Source organism: Dasypus novemcinctus, chromosome 8 (assembly GCF_030445035.2).
Source record: "Dasypus novemcinctus isolate mDasNov1 chromosome 8, mDasNov1.1.hap2, whole genome shotgun sequence".
Lineage (NCBI taxonomy): Eukaryota > Metazoa > Chordata > Mammalia > Cingulata > Dasypodidae > Dasypus > Dasypus novemcinctus.
Window position 1 is genome coordinate 88,647,262 of NC_080680.1, and position 20,822 is coordinate 88,668,083.

The 20,822-nt window shown below is 43.1% G+C and overlaps 1 protein-coding gene across 20 annotated transcripts in view; it reads right to left on the minus strand.

The window, feature by feature from the left end:
• Positions 1–247: 247 nt before the first annotated feature.
• Positions 248–20,822, minus strand: part of ODF2 (outer dense fiber of sperm tails 2) — a 38,958-nt gene continuing 18,383 nt past the window's right edge. For all 20 annotated transcript variants that reach the window (XM_058302306.2, XM_004476430.4, XM_071216950.1 and 17 more), the window contains 10 exons: positions 19,850–20,035; positions 19,151–19,260; positions 18,285–18,420; positions 14,818–14,928; positions 14,546–14,650; positions 13,324–13,482; positions 11,412–11,512; positions 9,697–9,859; positions 9,270–9,395; positions 248–1,151 (listed from right to left, as the gene is read on the minus strand). In XM_058302306.2, the coding sequence (XP_058158289.1) occupies positions 963–1,151; positions 9,270–9,395; positions 9,697–9,859; positions 11,412–11,512; positions 13,324–13,482; positions 14,546–14,650; positions 14,818–14,928; positions 18,285–18,420; positions 19,151–19,260; positions 19,850–20,035 (1,386 nt within the window). In that variant the 3' untranslated portion in view covers positions 248–962. The remainder of the gene's footprint in view (positions 1,152–9,269; positions 9,396–9,696; positions 9,860–11,411; positions 11,513–13,323; positions 13,483–14,545; positions 14,651–14,817; positions 14,929–18,284; positions 18,421–19,150; positions 19,261–19,849; positions 20,036–20,822) is intronic.

Here is a 20,822-nt window from a genome sequence, read left to right on the forward strand (position 1 = left end):
CTGAGCAATGCCTTACAAAATTTGTTTCCTCCAGACATCTCACAGAGTTAATGTAAAAGCACATAAAGAAGAAAGAACCAACCTGGGCCAAGATAAATGACAAGCCTAAATGTTCCATGTACCAAGTACTTTACAAATGTTTACTGGCTCTCCTACTGCTCTTTATAGGGTTCCCAAGGTTTTATTTATTATTTTTAAAAGAAGATGGGGGGTAGGTAATGGAAATCATCCAAAGGAGCCTTAAATATTGATTATAAAAGCTTTTTGTAAAATATTTCAAGAACAAAAACATTCCATAGATACAAAACAGGCAAAGAGAAACAAAATTCAATGAGATTAGGATTACACTTTTACAAGACCAACTATACATAAGCCCTCAAATATCTATTCTGAAGTGCTTTGGAAGCAAATGACATTAAGAAAACTCAGGCCCAAGAGGATTCCACTGAGCTTGGGAAAGAACCCTTGGAGAAAACACAGCACCCATAAAATAAGGGGGGAAAAAAAAAGTGAAGATGCTCACAGCTCAAGAGGGGTCATGGGGAAGAAGGCAGGCCTCTAGCTAAATAGTTCCTGCTGGTTCAGGTCAGAGAAAACCCAGGAGAGATTCCTAAAAAGGGCAGGGCCGTGACTAGAGGAATAGACCCAGTCTAAAGGTTCTCTCAGAAAAGAAATGAGCAACATCATGTGTGTTAAAATCTGGTACCTAAATTGTAGTAAATGTAAACCCTGTCAAGGTAATTTAAAAACTCCCATCAGGTGACTTTATCATTCAGAGAGGAGAGAAACAAAGGTTCCTGCTTCATCCCCGTTTGCTTCAGGGACTTATCTGGAACCAGTAAGGCCTTGAAAACATTCATCACTGAAAGAGAGGGGAAAACCAATAGGTTCTCCAGGTATGACTTGGCAACTCCATGGTTTCCACTGCATCAATCAGGGCTCCTGGCCCAACACAGATATTCTCAGGCAGGAGGAGAGCGGGAACGAATGGGAGAGCTAGTCAGGTAAGTAGTGTAGGGACCATCTCCAAACACGTTAGCGTATGAGGACTTAAGGAACTGGACATAGTTCTGCATGCTACGATTGGTGCTCTCCGACTGTTCCAGGCGATCTTTCAGGTCTTGTAGCCGGCTTTGGTAGCGGCGGTCCACCTAAGAGGAAAAACCATGAGAGTATGGGCTGAGTGGAAGGGATGTGGGCATAGGTCAGGTGCCTGCCCTCATAACAGCATTCATTAAGCCACTGATTGGCATGGTCAGTTTCATTTTCTGGCCCTTCCCATAGATAGTGGGCTTCTTCACCTCTAACTTCCATGTTTCCCAAGGCCTGGCCTACCAGGGATTTTTAATGTGGGATGTATAATCCTCTGAAATTACAAGCAAAACTGGTGTTTACCTCCATTCCAACTGGTACTTGGGATGGAGGTAAGCACCATACTTCATCAGATTCTCAAATGGGCCTGCCTCACAGTCAGAAAGGTTAAGACCATGGTAAAAATATTCAATACATATAGTTGAATGAGCTATTATATATTATACAGTTATAACTCATGTAAATTATTCAATCACACTATCTGGGTTCTCTAGCCTGAATTTCCTCATTTGTAAAAAGGGGATATTACTTGTACTCACCCCATTTAAAACACTCAAGCTCCTAATAATCACTATGTCCATGTCCTCATGTAAAAACAGGGTGAAAACCCTGCCTGCCAGGGAGGCCAGAAGGACAGGTTATGAGAGTAACAGCAGGAGAGAAGCAAGAGATAATCAGGACAGGGTTGAATCTCCCACAACAAGGTAGAATAGGAAGGCCCTGCTGAGTCTCCAAGGAGCTAAGCCACATGGAGGGTATCAATGGCAGTCAGTAGTAGACACTGGAGGGGTGAATTGTAGGATCAGTGAAATATAGACATGGCAGTCCCCTTTATTTTCTATGATGGTTTGAAACTGTGTGTACCTCAGAAGAGCATGTTCTTAATTAAAGTTAATCCATTCCTGTGGGTGTGGACCATTATAAGTAGTATCTTTTGATCCGGCTACTTCAGTTAAGGTGTGACCAACCTCATCCAGGATGGGTGTTAATTCTCTTACTGGAATCATTTATAAGAGAACGAAATTCAGATAGAGAAAAAGCCATGGGAGCAAGATGCTGAAAGCAACAAAACCAGAAAGAGAAGGTAGAGACCAGCCAGGAGATGCTACCAAGTGTCTTGCCATGTAGCAGAGTCATCAAGGATTGCTGGTAGCCTGTCTTGGGAAGAAAGAACCGCTTTGATGATACCTTGATTTGGATGTTGTTCTCAACCTCAAAACTATAGCTAATAAATTCCCATTGTTGGGAAGTGGATGTGGCTCAACAGGTAGGGTGTCTGCCTACCATATGGGAGGGCCAAAGGTTTGATACCCAGAGGCTCCTGGCTTGTGTAGCGAGCGGGGCCACGCGCAGTGTGCTGCACGCAAGGAATGCCAGCCCATGCAGGGATGCCCCTGCGTAAGGGTACCCCCCACGCAAAGAGTGGCCCCTGCTCAATGAGAGCTGCCCTGCGTGAAACCACAGCCTGCCCATGAGTGGTACCACACACACGAAGAGTTGACACAGCAAGATGACACAACAAAAAGAGACACAGATTTCCAGTGCCGCCTGATGAGAATACAAGTGGACACAGAAGAACGTATAGTGAATGGATACAGAGAGCAGACAAATGGGGGCAGGGGGAAGAAATAAATAAATTAATTAAAAAAAAAAATTCCCATTGTTAGGCCAACCCATTTCATGTTACCTGCATTCAGCAGCATGGCAAACTAGAACAGATTTTGATTCCAGAAGAGCGGAATGCTGCTATTGCAAATAACAAAAATGTAGAAATGGCTTTGTAATTGGGTAATGGGTATGAAGCAAGTTAGTATAGTGAAAGGGGGAAGGCAATTGAGGTTGACAGACAACATGGCTGACAAACCATATGTCTGTGAAACCTCTCATGGAAACCTCCTGAGGGATCTCATGAGACCTCAGCCATGAGGCTCTCATTTGGAACAAGAAGGAAAGCCCCAGATACCCTAAAAGGCCTCACCATTGGCACTTTAGAACTGACAGGTGAGGCAACCAATCAGAAAAGCAAACAGCTGGGGCTTCCCTTCAACATCATCAAGGGAGAGGACCAAAGACTTTAAAAAGGCCCTGTGGGCAGCGGACTTGGCCCAGTGGTTAGGGCATCCGTCTACCACATGGGAGGTGCATGGTTCAAACCCCAGGCCTCCTTGACCCGTGTGGAGCTGGCCCATGCGCAGTGCTGATGCACGCAAGGAGTGCCCTGCCACGCAGGGGTGTCCCCATGCGTAAGGAGTGCGCCCTGGAAGGAGAGCCACCCAGCGCAAAAAAAAAAAAAAAAAGGCCCTGTGTGTGCAACTCATCCTGCAGTGCACCTGCAGTGCACCTGCAGTCCATGCCTCAGACTGTGTACTTTTCTCATTTTGTTTCTTAATAAACTCTTCACTCTGTTGCCTACCCTATAATGTGTCCTTAAATTCTTTTATGTGACATAAGCCAAGAACCTAGAAGCCCAGAAACCAGAGTCATCCAGTAACAGGTAAAGGCTGGAAGAATAAGAGGTACTTCACAGAAAAGGTCTGGATTGCTCTGAAGGTAGAAATAGGGATGCTAAAGGTACTTCCAATGAGGCTGTAGACAGAAATGATGAATCTATCATTGTACACTGGATGAAAGGTGATCCTGGTTTTAAAAATGGCAGAGAACTTGGCAAATTTGAGCCCTTGATGTCAGATGGAAAGTAGAATTTGAATGTAATAAGCTTGGGTATTTAGGTGAAATTTCCAAATTAAATATAAAAAGTGCCACTTGGGAAAGCAAGTCCCCAGAGAATAGTGCTCCATCTGAGGCTTTAACTGAACATAGATCCATTCAGACTTTTTAGTGCAAGTCAGGATTGGAAATGCAATTATCCAGAAAGTATTTGTGGAAAGTTTTTTCTGATGATTTGGACCCCTGTGTACTACATGCGAACCTAACTGCTAGCCTGGACTAAAGGGACAGACTGGAAAAATGACTTCAAAGGCAGAACCATGGAAGCTGAGGTCTGAACCAAAAACATCTTCTCAGGCCAAGAGAGTGAGCCCACCAATGTGTGGAAAGGGTGAGTATGTCCCTGTACTTGGAGAGGGTGGGTCTTTCACTGTGCTATTCAGGAAGAGTATTACTACCCAGTTTTCTCAGATGCCTTGATTACAGTAGAGCCTAGAGTCTGGCCACCATTCCAATGCTTGAAGAGAATAGAACCTTCATCCCAGTATTTGGGGAAGGCAAGGCAGCTAAGCAAGCACTTGAAAAGGGTGGGGGCTGCCACTCCATCAGACCCAAAGGACAAAACATCCATCTATAGATGACTCTCAGACCTTGAAATCTAATGGATATGCCCAACAGGGTTTCAGAATTGTTTGGGACCCTATGGGAATGAGAATGTTTATCCTATGACTGTCCATCCATTGTATATTAGAAACTGAGGGGAAATGTGCTCCAGGAGAGACCCACACCTATAACCGATTTTGATGAGACTTTATTTTACTTATATTGTTACTGAAATGGCTTTGGGATACTGTGATGGAGTGAATGTATTTTGCATATAGAAAGAACATGTCTTTTTGAGGTCCAGAGGGTAGAGTGTAGTGGTAAAACAATCACCCTTCCAATCCCCACACCTGGAGGACCTATAACCAGGAGGAAACAGGAGAGGCAGAGTGAATCATAGAACCTCTGCCATGCAAGTATCTCAAGTCTCAGGTCAAGCCCGAGCTGAGGGGATGAGAGAAAATGAAATTAAGGTTTAAACTGAAATGATAATATAGGATCTTACAACAGCATCTGTGGTGACTTAGAGCTATGTACCCTTAAAAAAAAAACATATTCTTAAACTTCATCTTTTGGGTGGGAACTCTTAAAAATAGGACCTTTTGATGAGGTTACTTCAGTTAAGATATGGCCCATTCACAGAGAGAAGAGAAAGCCATAGGGAATAACTAGAAGCTAGAAGTCAACAGAACCCTGAAGAGAAAAGAGAAGCCAGGAAAAACTGATCATGAGCACTGCCATGGGACAGAAAAGCCAACGACCAAGGAGTGCTGGCAGTCAGACCCCCATTGTCACACTTTAGGGAGAAAGCATCACCTTGATGATGCCTTGGTTTTGGATTTATCCTAGCCTTAAAACCATAAGCCAATAAATTCCTGTGGTTCAAGTCAATCTACTGCATGGTGTTGGTTTTAGCAGCCAGAAAACTAAAACAGCATCAAAAAGAATAAAATACTTAGGAATAAATTAAACAAAAGACATGCATGACTTTTACACTGAAAACTATAAAACATCGATGAAAGAAATTAAAGAAAACTTACATACATATCAAGATGTCCTGTGTTCATGGATCAGAAGACTTAATACTATTAAGATGCCAATAGTCCCCAGCTGATTTACAGATTGAATACAATCCCTATCAAAATCTCAGCTGGCTCATTTCCAGAAATTGATAAGCTGACCCCAAAATTCACATGGAAATTCAAGAGACCCAGAATAGTCAAACAATCTTGAAAAAAATTTGGAGGACTCACACTTAACCAATTTTTTTTTTTTTTTTTTTTTTACACTTAACCAATTTAAAGTTCACTACAAAGCTACAATAATCAAGACTGTGCTACTGGCATAAAGACAGACATATAGATCAATGCAATAAATTTGAGAGTCTAGAAATAAACCTTTATATATTAATGGTCAATTGATATTAGACAAGGATGCTAAGACAATTCAGTGGAGAAAGAATAATTTTTTAAGAACTGGTACTGGGACAATTGGCTAACCACATGCAAAAGAATGAAGTTGGACCCCGATCTCAAATCATAAACAAAAATTAACTCAAAATGGGTCACAGACCCAAATGTAAGAGCTAAAAATATAAAACTCTGAGAAGAAAACAAAAGAATAAATCTTTGTGACCTGAAGTTAGGCATGGATTCTTAGCAATGACTTTAAAAACAGAAATGACAAAAGAAAAAAATCAAAGGACATCATCAAGAAAGTGAAATGACAACACACTGAATGGAAGAAAATATTTGCAAATCATGTATCAGTTAAGAAATTTGTATCTAGAATATTTTTAAAAACTCTTACAATTCAGCAATAAAGAGGCAGATAACCCAATTTTTTAAATGAACAAAGAACTTGAATAGGCATTTCTCCAAAGAAGATATGCAAATAATCAGTAAGCACATGAAAAGATGCTCAACATCATTAGTCACTGGGGAAATGTAAATCAAAACCACAAGATGTCACCCCCTCCATACCCACTAGGATGGCTATGAAATAATAATGTGTTGGCGAGGATATTTCCTGAGTGAAATTAAAATATGTGTAGAATATATTTAATGAAAAACTTAGAACATACCTAACTATAGAACATAAATACAGATTGGCATGTAGTATTGTAATATATAGAATAGTCCATGTAAATAACTTTAACCTTTATAAAAATGAAGTTACAGGCTGACATTATGTTCTGTATTTGAGTGTCCATGGCCCTTGCGAACAGTCAGCATAAATAGTTTCAGACAGTCAGCTTTGTTTAACTGTAATCAGGTTATTCATTGTTAATGCTTTGATGAAAAGGCTTTATATGCAGTAGACCTAGGAAAATACATGTTTATACTGATCAGAATTAGGTTTATATGGAGCAGAGTTTTAAAACAAATGTAAATAGCACTAAACATTTTCTTTCTGCAAACTGTACTTCATAGAATCTATCTGTAAACTAAATAAAAAATACTGTAGTGCAAAAAAAAGGATTCCAGTCCAAATTCCTCAGAAGATAACTGAAAGAGTAAAAAGATAGACAAAAATATGATATGATATATGAAAACCAAAGAATAAAATGGTGGAAGTAAATAGTGCATTTACAGTCATATCACTGAATGTAAATGGATTAAACACCCCAATCAAAAGATACAGGCTGACAGAATGGATTAAAAAAACATGAACCATCCATATGCTGCTTACAAGAAACTCATCTTAAGACTCAGGTATTAAAAAACAACTGAAAGTTAAAGGTTGGAAAAGATACTCCATGCAAATAGTAACCAAAAAAGAGCAGGGGTAGCTATACTAATATCAGACAAAACAAATTAAATGCAAAAAAGTAATAAGACATACAGAAGTCCATTATATATTAATAAAAGGGACAATCCACCAGGAAGATAATAACAGTCATAAATATCTATGCACTTAACCAGGCTGCCCCAAAATACGTGAGACAACTCTGGCAAAACTGAAGGGGGCAATAGACATCTCTAAAATAATCGTTAGAGACTTGAACACTCCATTCACATTATTAGATAGAACAACTAGACAGAAAATCAACAAGGAAACAGAGAACTTGAACAATATGATCAATGAGTTAGACCTAACAGGCATATACAGAACACTGGTGGTGATTTCTTGGACCTTACAACCAAAGCACGTGCAACAAAGAAAAATTAGATAAATGGGACCTCCTCAAAATTAAATACTTTTGCACCTCACAGGACTTTGTCAGAAGGGTGAAAGGGCAGCCAACTCAATGGGAGAAAATATTTGGAAATGATATATCCTATAATGGTTTAATATCCAGGATATATAAAGAGATGTTACAACTCAACAATAAAAAGACAAATGACCCAATTAAAAAATGGGCAAAGGACTTGAATAGATATTTGTCCAAATAAGAAATACAAATGGAAAAAAACACATGAAGAAATGCTCCACATCACTAATGATTAGGGAAATGCAAATCAAAACTACAATGAGATATCATTTCACACCTATCAGAATGACCACTATTGGGGAAATTGGACTTGGTCCAGTGGTTAGGGCATCCGTCTACCACATGGGAGGTCCGCGGTTCAAACCCCGGGCCTCCTTGACCTCTGTGGAGCTGGCCCATGGGCAGTGCTGATGCGCGCAAGGAGTGCCATGCCACGCAGTGGTGTCCCCTTGTAGGGGAGCCCCACGCGCAAGGAGTGCACCCCGAAAGGAGAGCCGCCCAGCGCGAAAGAAAGTGCAGCCTGCCCAGGAATGGCGCCGCCCACACTTCCCGTGCCGCTGACGACAACAGAAGTGGACAAAGAAACAAGACGAAGCAAAATAGACACAGAGAACAGACAACTGGGGGAGAGGTGGGGGAATTAAATAAATAAATCTTTAAAAAAAAAAAAAAAGAATGGTCACTATTAAAAAGACAGAGAATTACAAGTGTTGGAGAGGATGTAGAGAAATAGGAACACTTATTCACTACTGGTGGGAATGATGAAGTACAGCCACTATGGAGGACTGTTCAGCAGTTCCTAAAGAAGCTGACTATAGACTTGCCACATGACCCTGCAATACCACTACTGGGTATATACCCAGAAGAACTGAGAGCAGTGACACGAACAGACATCTGCATGCAGATGTTCAAAGAGATATTATTCACAATTGCCCAAAGTTGGAAACAACCCAGGTGTCCATCAATGGATGAATGGGTAAACAAACTGTGGTGTATTCTCACCAGCTGTAAGAAGAAATGAAATCGTAAAGCATATGGCAACATTGATGAACCTGGAGGATATTATAAGTGAAGCAAGCCACACACAAAAGGACAAATACTGTATGATTTACTATATGTGTTACTATGAACCAAATATAATGTGTAACATATTGTATGAGTCAAAAAAAATTTTATATGTATGCAGTACATTTACTTGAGAAGTGGAAAAAAAATGTTAGCTTTATTTAAAGTTATGGATCAAATTTTCTCAAGACCAAAAAAATAAAAAATAAATAAACTTTTTAAAGAAATGAATACATTAAAAAAAAAAAAAAAGAGGGTTGTCAACACCTGGGGGAATAAATGGGAGTGCTTGCTAATGGAAATTGAGTTTTCTTTTTGGGGTGATAAATACATTCTAAACTTAGACTGTGGTGATAATTGCACAACTTTGAATATATTACAAGTCACCAAATTGTACAATTTAAGTGGGTAAATTTTATGATATGAAAATGGTATCTTTAAAAAGCTGTTTAAAAAAAATGGAATGATCTGCCTGAGATAACCTCAAGCAACAGAAATTGGAGGAACATAAAAGCATGTCATAGTCATAAAAGCAACAACAAAATACATTGCTCTGAGACCCCAAAGATGGCTAAAATCTTAGTCCTCTTCCTTGTCTTACAGTCCCCAGCCTACCAGGATGACTCACATCGTCACGGCTCCGCCGCAGCTGGCTGAGCTCAGTTTTGGTCCTGCTCAGCTGGGTCTCAAGGTCCAGGATTTTGTTCTGGGCTGTTCGCTCCTTGGAGAGTGCATGTTCCTTGGTTTGTTCCACCTATATAGAAAGCAAGAAGTGGGGCTGTCTTACCCAATATGGGGAGCACCTTGCAAAAAGGAAGTTGGGCCACTCTATCTGGCCTCACAGATTTGCATATCTCAGTGTGAAAAAATTCCTCTGGAAGCTCATGGCAGGAGGAAACTAAAGAGACCAATGCTTTAAAATAGTTACTCATTTGGTCCTTACAACAATTTCATGAGGCACTATGCCCATTTTTCAGATGGGGAAAAAAGGCTCAGAGAGGTTAGATAACTTACACAGGGTAACAGAGCTTGTTAGTTAGGAACTTGAGACTAACCTGCCTCCTGGCATCTTCAATGGCACTCTCCAACTGCCTTGCCAGGGCTCCACATTCCCGTGTTTTCTCCTCCAGCCGCAGCTGGGACTGGTGGATTGCCTCCTCTCTCTTGGCAATCACCTGTAGAAACTCGATATTCTGGGCACTGGTCGCCTCCAGTTTCCTAGGTGAAAGCACTCAATCAGATCTTCCTCACAGCCCCCACCTGTCCTGTTCCACCCCATCAGGGGGCCACCAGCCACCCTGGATTGGGGCTCTCATCATGCCGACAATCTCCAAGGAGCCAGAGGAATAATCCAAAGAGATCAGCAGATCAGCAAGAAAGCCAAGGAACCGTGCAACTGGAGCAGCTGGTTAGAGTATGAAGAGTGGGAAAACCAAGCATAAACTTACTGTGGACTGTGCTAAGTATGCAAAACATTACAAGGAATATACCTTGCAGCTCAAGGAGATGGGTACTATTTATTTTCCCCATTTTACAGATGAAGAAATTGAGCCTCAGAACGGTGAAGCCATTGGCCCAAGGTTCATCACAATTGGTAGGTCGTCTCCAAAACCCATGCCCTCAACTTCTACCATTCACTGCTGCCACCCTCAGCAAAGGGACTTCTGTAGGCCACTCAGCATCTTATATGGCCAGCCATGGAGCAATGGTGACTATCCAATGTGCACACACTGTCCCCCACCCCTGTGCTTCTAGAACACCTTCTAATTTAAGGAGCTCTGCAAGTTCTGCTGTATCCAGCTGCATCCTCAAAGCCTGCAGTGTAGAGTAGAGGTAGAGTCCAGAAAGAGATCACCTGGTTCAAGTACACACTATCCTGGACAGTGTGGTGAGTCGCTTAGGACCTCAAGCCCTTCAGCTCTGAAACTGAGGGAGGGATTTGTGTCAGAGGTCTCTAGCCCTTATTTTACAGATGCTAACACAAACTTTTAAGGAAGAGAGGCATGGGTATAAGTTGCAGCTTTGACAGGTATTGGCTGTGTGACCTTGGGCAAGTCACATAACCTCCCCTGGAGCCTGTTTCCTCATATTTAAAATTGAAATAATATCAGATAACATATATTAAGCATTTCTCTGTGTCAGGGAGTGGGCTAAGAACTTTACAAGGAATATAAGTTGAAGACTCATAATAATCCCATGAGCTACATTACTATTCCTACCTTGATCCCTTTATCAAGATGAGGAAACCAAGATTCAAAAAGGGGTTACATGATTTGCTCAAGATCACAACGCAGGTTAGGTGGCAGAGCTGGGACTCAAGGCCAGGGCTTCTGATTACTAAAGATGTACTCTTCACTTTGGACTGCCTCCAACAATCCATAAGTAACAGAGAAGAGTCAGAACCAAAAGGTCCTGGGGAAGAAGGATCAGAAACAAAGGGCAGAATGAGTGGGAATTGTCCCCACCACAGTGTTCTGGTTGCTCCATTCAAATCAGGCCCTGCTTGGACGAAGCACATCTCTCTGATGCTTAAAGGTGGTCTGATCTTGATGACACTGTATGGAGCGTTCCCCCCAGCCAAGACACCACCATCCACTCTCCCATAATGCTTACCACTGAAATGGAAACAGCTTTTCCTCTGAGGTCTGCCTAGTACCTTCCAGGGCCTTGAGTCCCTCAAATACTTTAGCACACTAAGCACAAAGCAGCTAAGTGGCTGAAAGTCTCAGGTCCTAGGAAGATGACAGAGATGGGACCAAGTGCCTCTAACCTCTCCAATTCATCCACTTTCAGACTCAGCTGTTTATTTTCCTTCTGGGAAGCCTGATGTTTTTCTCTCGCCATCTCCAGCTTGTCCCCCTGATGTTCGATCTAAAATGACAGGAACACAGACTGGTTTTTGAAAGAACTTCCCAGTACAGCCCTCCCTTTTCCCTATGACCTGTTATCCACACCCAGGCAAGAGGCACGCTGCCCTCAGCAGGCATCCAAGTCTCAATGCAACCTAGAGGAGAGAGGAGAGCAGGGATAGGTTAGGCCCAACTCCCGAGACTGAAGGCTTTCCCACAGCAAGAGAAGTGAGGTTTGATGGTGGGGAACCCCGATGATACTTTCTTGATCAGGTGAGGCCACTCAGAGGCCTCCCAGGACAGGTACAAGAAGGCAGAAGCAGATGGTAGACCTAACCAGCCCACAACACACCATGAAGTTTGTGTCTTTACTGATTATGTGTCAATACTGCTGATTTCATTCTTTTTTAACTAGGGACAACTACAGGCAAGGCAATAGGAAATATGTTGATACTTTTAAACTAACAAGTTTAAGAAGATATCTAGGGAAGTAGATTTGGCCTAACAGGTAGGGCATCCGCCTACCACATAGGAGGTCCAAGGTTCAAACCCAGGGCTTCCTGACCTGTGTGATGAGCTGGCCCATGCGCAGTGCTGATGCATGCAAGGAGTGCCCTGCCACGCAGGGGTGTCCCCGCGTAGGGGAGCCCCACGCGCAAGGAGTGCACCCCGTAAGAAGAGCCACCCAGCGTGAAAAAAGTGCAGCCTGCCCAGGAATGCGCTGCACACACGGAGAGCTGACGCAGCAAGATGACGCAACAAAAAGAGACACAGATTCCTGATGCTTCTGACAAGAATGCAAGCGGACACAGAAGAACACTCAGCAAATGGACACAGAGAGCAGACAACTGTTGGGGGGGGGACAGGAAAGGGGAGAGAAATAAAAAATAAATCTTGAAGATATCCAGATAATCTTTATGCAGAAGTCTCAATAGAGTTGAAAGGCCCTGGGAATGCTCAAGTTCAACAAAGGCGGCAGGCAATTTAAGAGTGCTGAGAGCATGGGATTCGGAACCAGACAGAGCCGGTTGGGTTCTAGTCCCTGTTGATTAAGTAGTTAGGTCTGTGACCTTAGGAAATTACTTCTCCTCTCTATGCCTTGGGCTGCTTTCTACAAGATGGTTATGATAAAAATACCTACGCCTCACAAAGTTCCTGGGAGAATTAAATGTGATAATGCTGGTAAACTGTTTATTCAGTATGAAGTACAGTGTAGGTGCTCAAAAATTGGTAGCTACTTTATTATCATTACAAGGAAACAGGTCAAGAGAGGAGAAGGGCTTTGCCCAAGGTTACACTGTGAATGAATGGCAAATAATTTCTTAGACAAATCAGACATGGTTCCAGTAACCCACAGGCAGATTGCTTCTGGGAGAAAGGGAGTCCTCTTTCAGGACAGAATCTCAGGCAATGGATCTGTTAAGAGTAAGTAAAGGCAGTTAAAGCAAGAGGAAAGTTGGAAGAAAAGATCTATGGCTTGGTGTGTGCTGTGTCTTATGGCCCGGGGGTATGCAGCTGAGAAAAGCAGCAATGCTATAAAAGGCAGGAGGGCAAGTGAAGACTTGGAGCACTCTGGGGTGGGACAAAAGCAGGAGGGCTGGGCCCAAGAACTCCAAACGAGTGACGGCTTCTATAACTATAATCACTATGTGCAAACACAAAACATTTGGCACACCAGACTTTTATTTCACAGCACTGATGATAGCTCACTCCTTTCAGAAAGCGGCAGCCAAGAAAAAGGAAGTAGTCCTCCCTTGGGGTGCAAGCAGCTCATCTTGGTAAGCGGGCCCCTGCTCGGGCCAGTTCGTGGGACCCTTTCTGCCAGTCCCTTACCCGGCTGCGCAGGTCTGATATGATGGCTGTAAGGTCAATGTTCTTCCTCTCATAGCCCTGCAGCTGGTCCTGGCACTCTGCCAACTTGGCCTCCGTGATCTTGAGGATGTCAGGCAGCTGCTGCAGGTCAGCCAGTTGGGACTGGAACTGCCTACGTGCCTGGATTAAGGGAGAAAAGCCCACCGGTGAGAAGGGCCCAGCTGCTGGTGGGGCTAGGCAGAGTCCATTGGCATTAGGGCAAGGCTGCCCTCAGTGTTGAGAAGGGGATCCTATGAAATGTACAGGCAGGAATGTACCCTGTGCTCCCTGTATGCCAGGAGCAGGTATCCAGCTGCTCTGAGGGGACATACTTGGGCCTGACTTGCCACTTGGCACTCATTCAGTCATCAGATAACAACCCATGAGGTAAACACCAGGGCCCAGGCATTGTGTCAATTAATTTTTAGATCTACTTATAAGTGCTGTTATCACCATATCTAAGGACACTAAGGATCAAGGAAGCAAAGTCACTTGCCCAAGTTCCCTCACCTAAAAATGCTAGAAATTGGTAGGAGGAGGGTTAAAATCTATTCTAACTCCAAAACCCCTAGGAACACAATCACCATGCTATGGTGTTTCCAAATTGAATGTCAGAGGCGAAGATAGAAACAATAGCTGATCTTATTCCATTCTCATACTTACAAGGAGACCAAAGACTAATAAGGGGCAATAACTTGTCCAAGGTTATGCAATACGTTAGTGGTCACATCTGGACTCAACCCATCTCTAAGGTTGCTATGAAGATAAGCCCTTTGATTCTGGACAACCAAACTATCTCTGGAAGAAGCAGCCTCTTTGGGGAAAGGAATGGGAGGCATATTTTTTGGTTGGCACAAAATAAAGGCACAACACAGAATTAAGTAGACTCACCTAAGACCTGGCGTACCTAAGGAAGTGAATCCACTTGGATGATCTAAGCAGAGTTTTTTTGTTTTGTTTTTTTTTAACTAAAGTAAGAAGAAAACCATGAGGGAAAAAATGTGATACAGCCACATGAGAGAGACCAGAGAGGAGACAAGAAAGAGAGAAAGGAGAAAGCACCCACTTGGTAGAGTGCATCAGCACACCAATAAGAAAATCAGTTAAATCTTTGTTATCTGAATCCGGGAGGATCAAAGGCAAACAAAAGGGACAGACTCAGTTCTGTCAGGTAGGGGAAGAAAGCAAGGAAGGTTAACAGTACCGCTTCAATCTCTTTGTTCATCTCATCTTTAAGGATCTTGTTCTCTTTGTCACAGCGTTCCAGCTGGGCAGCCACTTCATCAGCCTCCAACCTGGTCTTCATCACCTAGGGACCAACAATGCATCAGGCCATCTTGGGCAGAGCCAAGTTTTGGTGAAAAACACCTTCTACACCTAACCCCCCTTCCTGGGAGAGGAATCATGGTGAGCATCCCAGCCTGAGAACAAGGGGTAATGCCGTCCTCAAAGGACCGGGGTACCTGAAAGGCTTACCTGACTCTTATAGTTGTCAATCATTCCCTCGTAGTTCTTAACCGATGCCTTCAGCTGTTGGACCTCGATATGCGCCTGATTGAGTTTGTCCTCCATTGGGGCAAAACTAGCCTAGAAGAGGTGGCTCATGAGTAACCAACAGGAAGGTTTGGCATCAGGTAGTCACCCCACCCTCAACCCCAAGAGGCTGTCAGAGGAACACCCCCTATTCAAATCCACACCAACGTTTTTCCTCAGAGAGGCAACAGGGTTAGACTCCAAAAATGACCAACTCAAGTAAAGATAGATAAAAGTAAATGACATCAGTTTCTTTTTAGCTTATTACAAAAACAATACATAATTACCAAAGAAAATGGAGATGAGAGCAAGAAAAACAAATCATAATACATAATGCGTTGTTATAAGGCTATAGAGCTATAGCTATGTAGCTGTTTTTTTATTTTTATAACAATATGTGGGAAGCGGACTTGGCCCAATGGATAGGGCGTCCACCTACCACATGGGAGATCTGCAGTTCAAACCCCGGGCCTCCTTGACTGGTGTGGAGCTGGCCCATGCGCAGTACTGATGTGCACAAGGAGTGCTATGTCACACAGGGTTGTCCCCCGTGTAGGGGAGCCCCACATGCAAGGAGTGCACCCCGTAAGGAGAGCTGCCCAGCATGAAAGAAAGTGCAACCTGCCCAGGAATGGTGCCACACACACGGAGAGCTGACACAACAAGATGACACACCAAAAAGAAACACAGATTTCCGGTACTGCTGATAAGGATAGAAGCAGTCACAGAAGAACACACAGAGAATGGACACAGAGAGCAGACAACTGTGTGTGTGTGTGGGGGGGTAGAAATAAATAAATAAATAAAATCTTAAAAGAAAAATATGTGATGAGCTTCTACGCAAGTGAAAATATACCATCCTATAACCCAAAAGGCCCACCTTAGCACATGGATAAATAAATAAATCATAGGATTTCAATACAGTGCAACCAACAATAAGCAGTCATTTAAGAGATATGACCATTAAATGTGGTTAAATGAGAAAAAGCTACAGAATAATGGATGGATGGATATGTATGTGCTTGAGTATGTATGTATTTTAGTATTGGAGAGGAAAAAAAACTAGAAAAATACACATCACTGTTAGCAGTGCCTATCTCTAGGAAATGGGATTGCCAGAGACCTTCACTTCTATATGTTTCTATAGTGTTTTAAACTTTTATCACAAGCACATTTTACAATTATAATACTTAAGAAAATACACTTCTACAAGTGTCATTTTGTATGGCCACAATACATTACACTTCACTGATGTGAAAAGAATAATATTCTATTGTTAGACTTGAGGGTTGTTTTCAATTTATCCAACTGCACTATACAAATGAGATGCTATTACATTCCCACCAGAATGGCTAAAATTAAATAAAAAGATTGATAACACCAAGTGTTGCTGAGGAGACACGGAGCAACTGTAACTCTCACAAATTGCTGAAAGGTGTATAAATTTGAACTTATGCATGCTACCTAATGACCTAACAATTCTACTCTGAAGTATATAACCAATTAAAATGCATATATATACCCTGTACTGAAAGATGTAAAAGATAATCATAACAGCACTATGAGGAAAACCCAAATGTCCAGCAATAGTTGAATGGATAAATACATTATGGTGTATCCATATAATGGGATATCAGTGAGCAATGAGAATGAATAAACTGCTGCAGATAACATAGATGTCTCTCACAAACGTATTGTTGAACAAAAGAAACCAGCAACAAGAGTATATAAACTATACAAATGTAGCTACAATAAAAATCTGTCTATAAAGAAATAAACCAATCCATGGTGATAGAAGGGTGAGAGCTACCTCAGCAGGAGTGGGGCTGGCACAAATACTCTACTGTTCGGCAATGTCTACCAAAGCTGAGCTTAGGCAAAAGTTAGGGTTTATTTTTTATTTTTTTTTGTTTTGACAGTATGCATTTTATGACAATAACACGTACAGATTCAGAGCACCCTAGGGCTCTCTTTATCTCATAAAGAAAACAAGCATTTACATTATTCATGAGTAGCACTGGATTAAAAAAAAGATCAATGGTACACTTAGCCCTTAGGTTAAACTGTCCTGGGGTATACAGCTTTAACAAGTTAGGATTTATTTTTGACCAATGTGATTGATATACAAAATGTGCTCACTTAATGAAAATTCTAAAATTTGTGAACTTTTCCTAATGTTGCAATTCCTTAAAATCAATCTTTGTTACCAAAAAATTCATTTAAAAATTAAGCCTAAATGTTACTGTACAGATAAAAAAAAAAAAAACAAGATCAATCCTGGCATGCCCCTGGCATGCTGGAAGGGTGTAAACCAAGTGGTTAAGAACAAGGGCTCCAGGTCAGACTTGGATTACAATCCCAACTTCCTAAGGCGGAGTCTAGCCAGAAACCTGACCTCCTTCTAAGCCTGTTTCCTTATTCTATAAAATGGAGATGAGAGGGAAGCGAATATGGCTCAAGCAATTGGGCTCCCATCTACCATATAGGAGGTCCAGGGTTCGATGCCCAGAGCCTCCTGGTGAAAGCAAGTTAGCCCATGTGGCAAGCTGGCACACAGGCAGAACTGGCACAACAAGATGATGCAACAAAAAGAGACACAGAGAAGAGATAATAAGAGAAGCAGCAAATCAAGAAGCTGAGGTGGCACAAGAGAATGATCGCCTCTCTCCCACTCCAGAAGGTTCCAGGATCGGTTCCTGGAGCCACCTAATGAGAATACAAGCAGACACAGAAGAATACACAACAAATAGACACAGAGAGCAGACAACAGGGGGTGGGGTGGGGGAATAAACAAAATAAATCTTAAAAAAAAAAAAAATGGAGATGAGAATCACATTACTAGGAGGTCGGGAGGTTGAAATGAGAATTAATGCATGTGACAGGAGCGAAGAGTGTCCCAGGAGCATAAACATTAACCTCAAACTCATAGTGCATTTCACAGGCCCTACCACATTCTAACAGGGATCTCATTCCTCCCACCATAAGGAAACTGAAGAAACAAAAAATGAAATGTTGGGGAGTGGATCTGGTTCAAATGGTTGAGTGCCTGCTTCCCACATGGGAGGTCCCAGATTTTGTACCCTGGTGCCTCCTAAAAACAAACAATAAGCAAACAATGAATAAACCAACTTAGGCGAGTCGTGGCTCAGCGATTGAATGCTGGCTTCCCACTTACAAGGTCCTGGGTTCAATCCCTGGCCCCCGAACCTCAAAAAAGAAAGAAAGAAAGAAGGTCTTGCCCAGGTCCCAGAGCTAGGAAGTAGTCAGGACTTGACTCTGGGCTTTTCTGACTCAAGAGCCTCCCTCTTCATCCTGCAGGCCCTCTTGCCCATCTCTGGTGGGAAACCGTGTGTGCAAAGCCATCAGACTATCTCCATCCAACCACACCATTCCTAGATCCCACTACAGACCTTCAGCCTCTCATTCTCTAGCTTGAATGCAGAATACTCGGCAGTCTGACGGTGCAATCTCTCCACCAGGCTGTCCCGGTCTTCTCGCATCTTCTCCTCCAAGGTTTGTTGTTGGTTTACAAGATCTGTCACCCGGCTGGAAGACCACAAAGTAAAAACAGACTTAGAGACCCAATTACTCAGGTTCTGTGGAGCTAGAGTCTTGTGTGGAGGGGCAAAAGTATTCCTACCAAAATCATGTCACACTTCTTGCTACCCTGCTTGCTCAATATTTTTTGAATGAAAGAAGGACCAAAAGTCAGTCTAGGAATGACACTGAGAATGACTGGTCACTGCTGACTGTTCACAAGTGGTAAGATATCAGTTCAGTCAAGGGCAACTTGAGGCCACTTTTGCCCACCTTATTCCCATGCCATAGCACTGACCTACTGACTGGCTGGCATTCACAAAACAGCTTTTGTCACCATAGACAATGTTTAGAAGACACAGGGATCACCAGCTGTCCCATCCCCCAGAAACAGGAATGAGAACCCCAGTATACCCATATCCCAAATTGTGCAGATTGGGGATAGAAGGCAACAGGTTCAGAGTCAGGCTCAGACCTCAGCCTGGAAGCAGGCCCCGGCCTCTGTGACCAGAAAAACCTGGCCCCTCCATGGTGACTGCCAGTGGGGTAGGAACCAGGGGCAGGGGCCAGAACCTGCACCCCAGATCCAACCAGAAGTCCAGCTCACATCTCAGCCCAGCACAGCCCCTGCCTGGCAGAGACTGAGAGCCACATGAGCCTGCCTCAGATGGCCAGTCTCCTTCAACCTGGCCACGTCCCTCAATGGTCCCACCCTCCCTCTCCTAACACAAAGACCTACTCATTCAGGACAATAATTTCCAACTCGAGATCTCCCTTATCTTTCACAACTTGGTTGTAGCGGCTCCTCCATGATTCCAGAGTGGATAAAGCTTCAGCAACATAAAGATCCTAGAATAAAGGTGATGATAGGGCTTGTCAGCTTGGTGGTCAGAACCGAGGACTCAGAGACAGGAGTAGGGCTCAACCTAAACAATCTTTCACCCTAATAGCTGAAACTTCACTCCTGGAATTCATATTTTCTAGAGAGCACAAAGAATAATAGTGGAACCCAATTGTCGTTTATAGATTTCCAGCAATCACTTACACATCCTGTTTTGCAAATCCTTCCTTAACACCATTCTAATATTTACATGGCTAAATTACTCAATAAACCCTCTAGTTATCTCCAGCCATCTATCTACCTACCCTCTCCTGTGTCTATCCTTTCATCCATTTAATGCCCCCAACTCCCTTCCTCTCCACCTGACCATTCCATCCTACCAGTTCTTTCACTCTTTCCACAACCGTTGTCCCTCCATCCATTCACGTGGCCACCTCTATCCAGCTTTGCCACCTCCACCCACTGCCCAGCCACCAAACCACCTCTGTTCATCCACTCACCCACTCCCCATCTGTTCTACCCCCCCACCTCCCCACCTCCATCATCATCTAATACTCCTCAGTGGGAGAGAGGTTGAGGCCATCCCCAGGCTGCTACCTTGTCAGCAAGTTGCACGTGCAGTTGCTCAGCATACTCCTCGCTTTTCTCAGCTCGCTCCTTCTGGGCTCGGATGGCCTTCTTCAAGGTCTCTTTGTCTCGGTCTCCCTTTTGCTTCAATTCCTTCAGCTGCTCCATGATGGCTTCTACTTCCGCCTTGTGCTGGTTCCCACTGCGTTCCAAGTTCTGGGGAGGGAGGGAACAAAGGGGGAGAGAGGGAGGAGGGAGAGAAGAGAAGAGAGAGTGAGAGCAGGACGAAAAAGGCAGGGGAAAGGTAAGGTAGGGAGAAAAGGGGAGAGAGGGGAAAGAGGAGACAGAGGGAGGGAGAGAAAACAGAACAGGTCAAACACATGAAGGCTTTGGGCTCCCTTGATGTGGACCACAGATACGGTTCCCCATAGCACCTCCCCCAATCTCTCTTTTTCTCAATTCAAGCTTAAGAGAAACTACAAAAGATCAGAGGATTTCCCAGATCTCTTAACCCACCAGGTCCTTTTTTTTTTTTTTTTTGAGGTACCATGGGCTGGAGACTGAACCCAGGACCTTGTCTGTGGGAAGTTGGTGCTCAACTATTGGGCCACATCAGCTCTCCCAAGTTGGTTTTTTCATTTTTTGTGTGTGGAAGAGAAAAGAATTTTATTAATCATCTTCCAAGAACAGGCGCTTGACTTGGATAAAATGGCTGGTGTACCAAACAACAAGAAACAATGGTATTTATAATCTAAACCTGACGTGCAGATCCCTCCCATTCCCCACTGATTGGGTACTTCAGGGGTTACAGCCTATCTGAGAGGTCTAACTTACAACAGCTTCCAGTTCTGAGTCATTACTCCCCGTTTCCTACATTCCTGTGGGCTCTGCACTGCTCTCATTCCTGGGGCCATTTTTTAAATTCGGCGCTGCTTCTCATCATTGTCTCCTCTTTTTCATTTGTTTTGCTTGTTATTTGTTGTTGTTGTTTTTTTTGAGACAC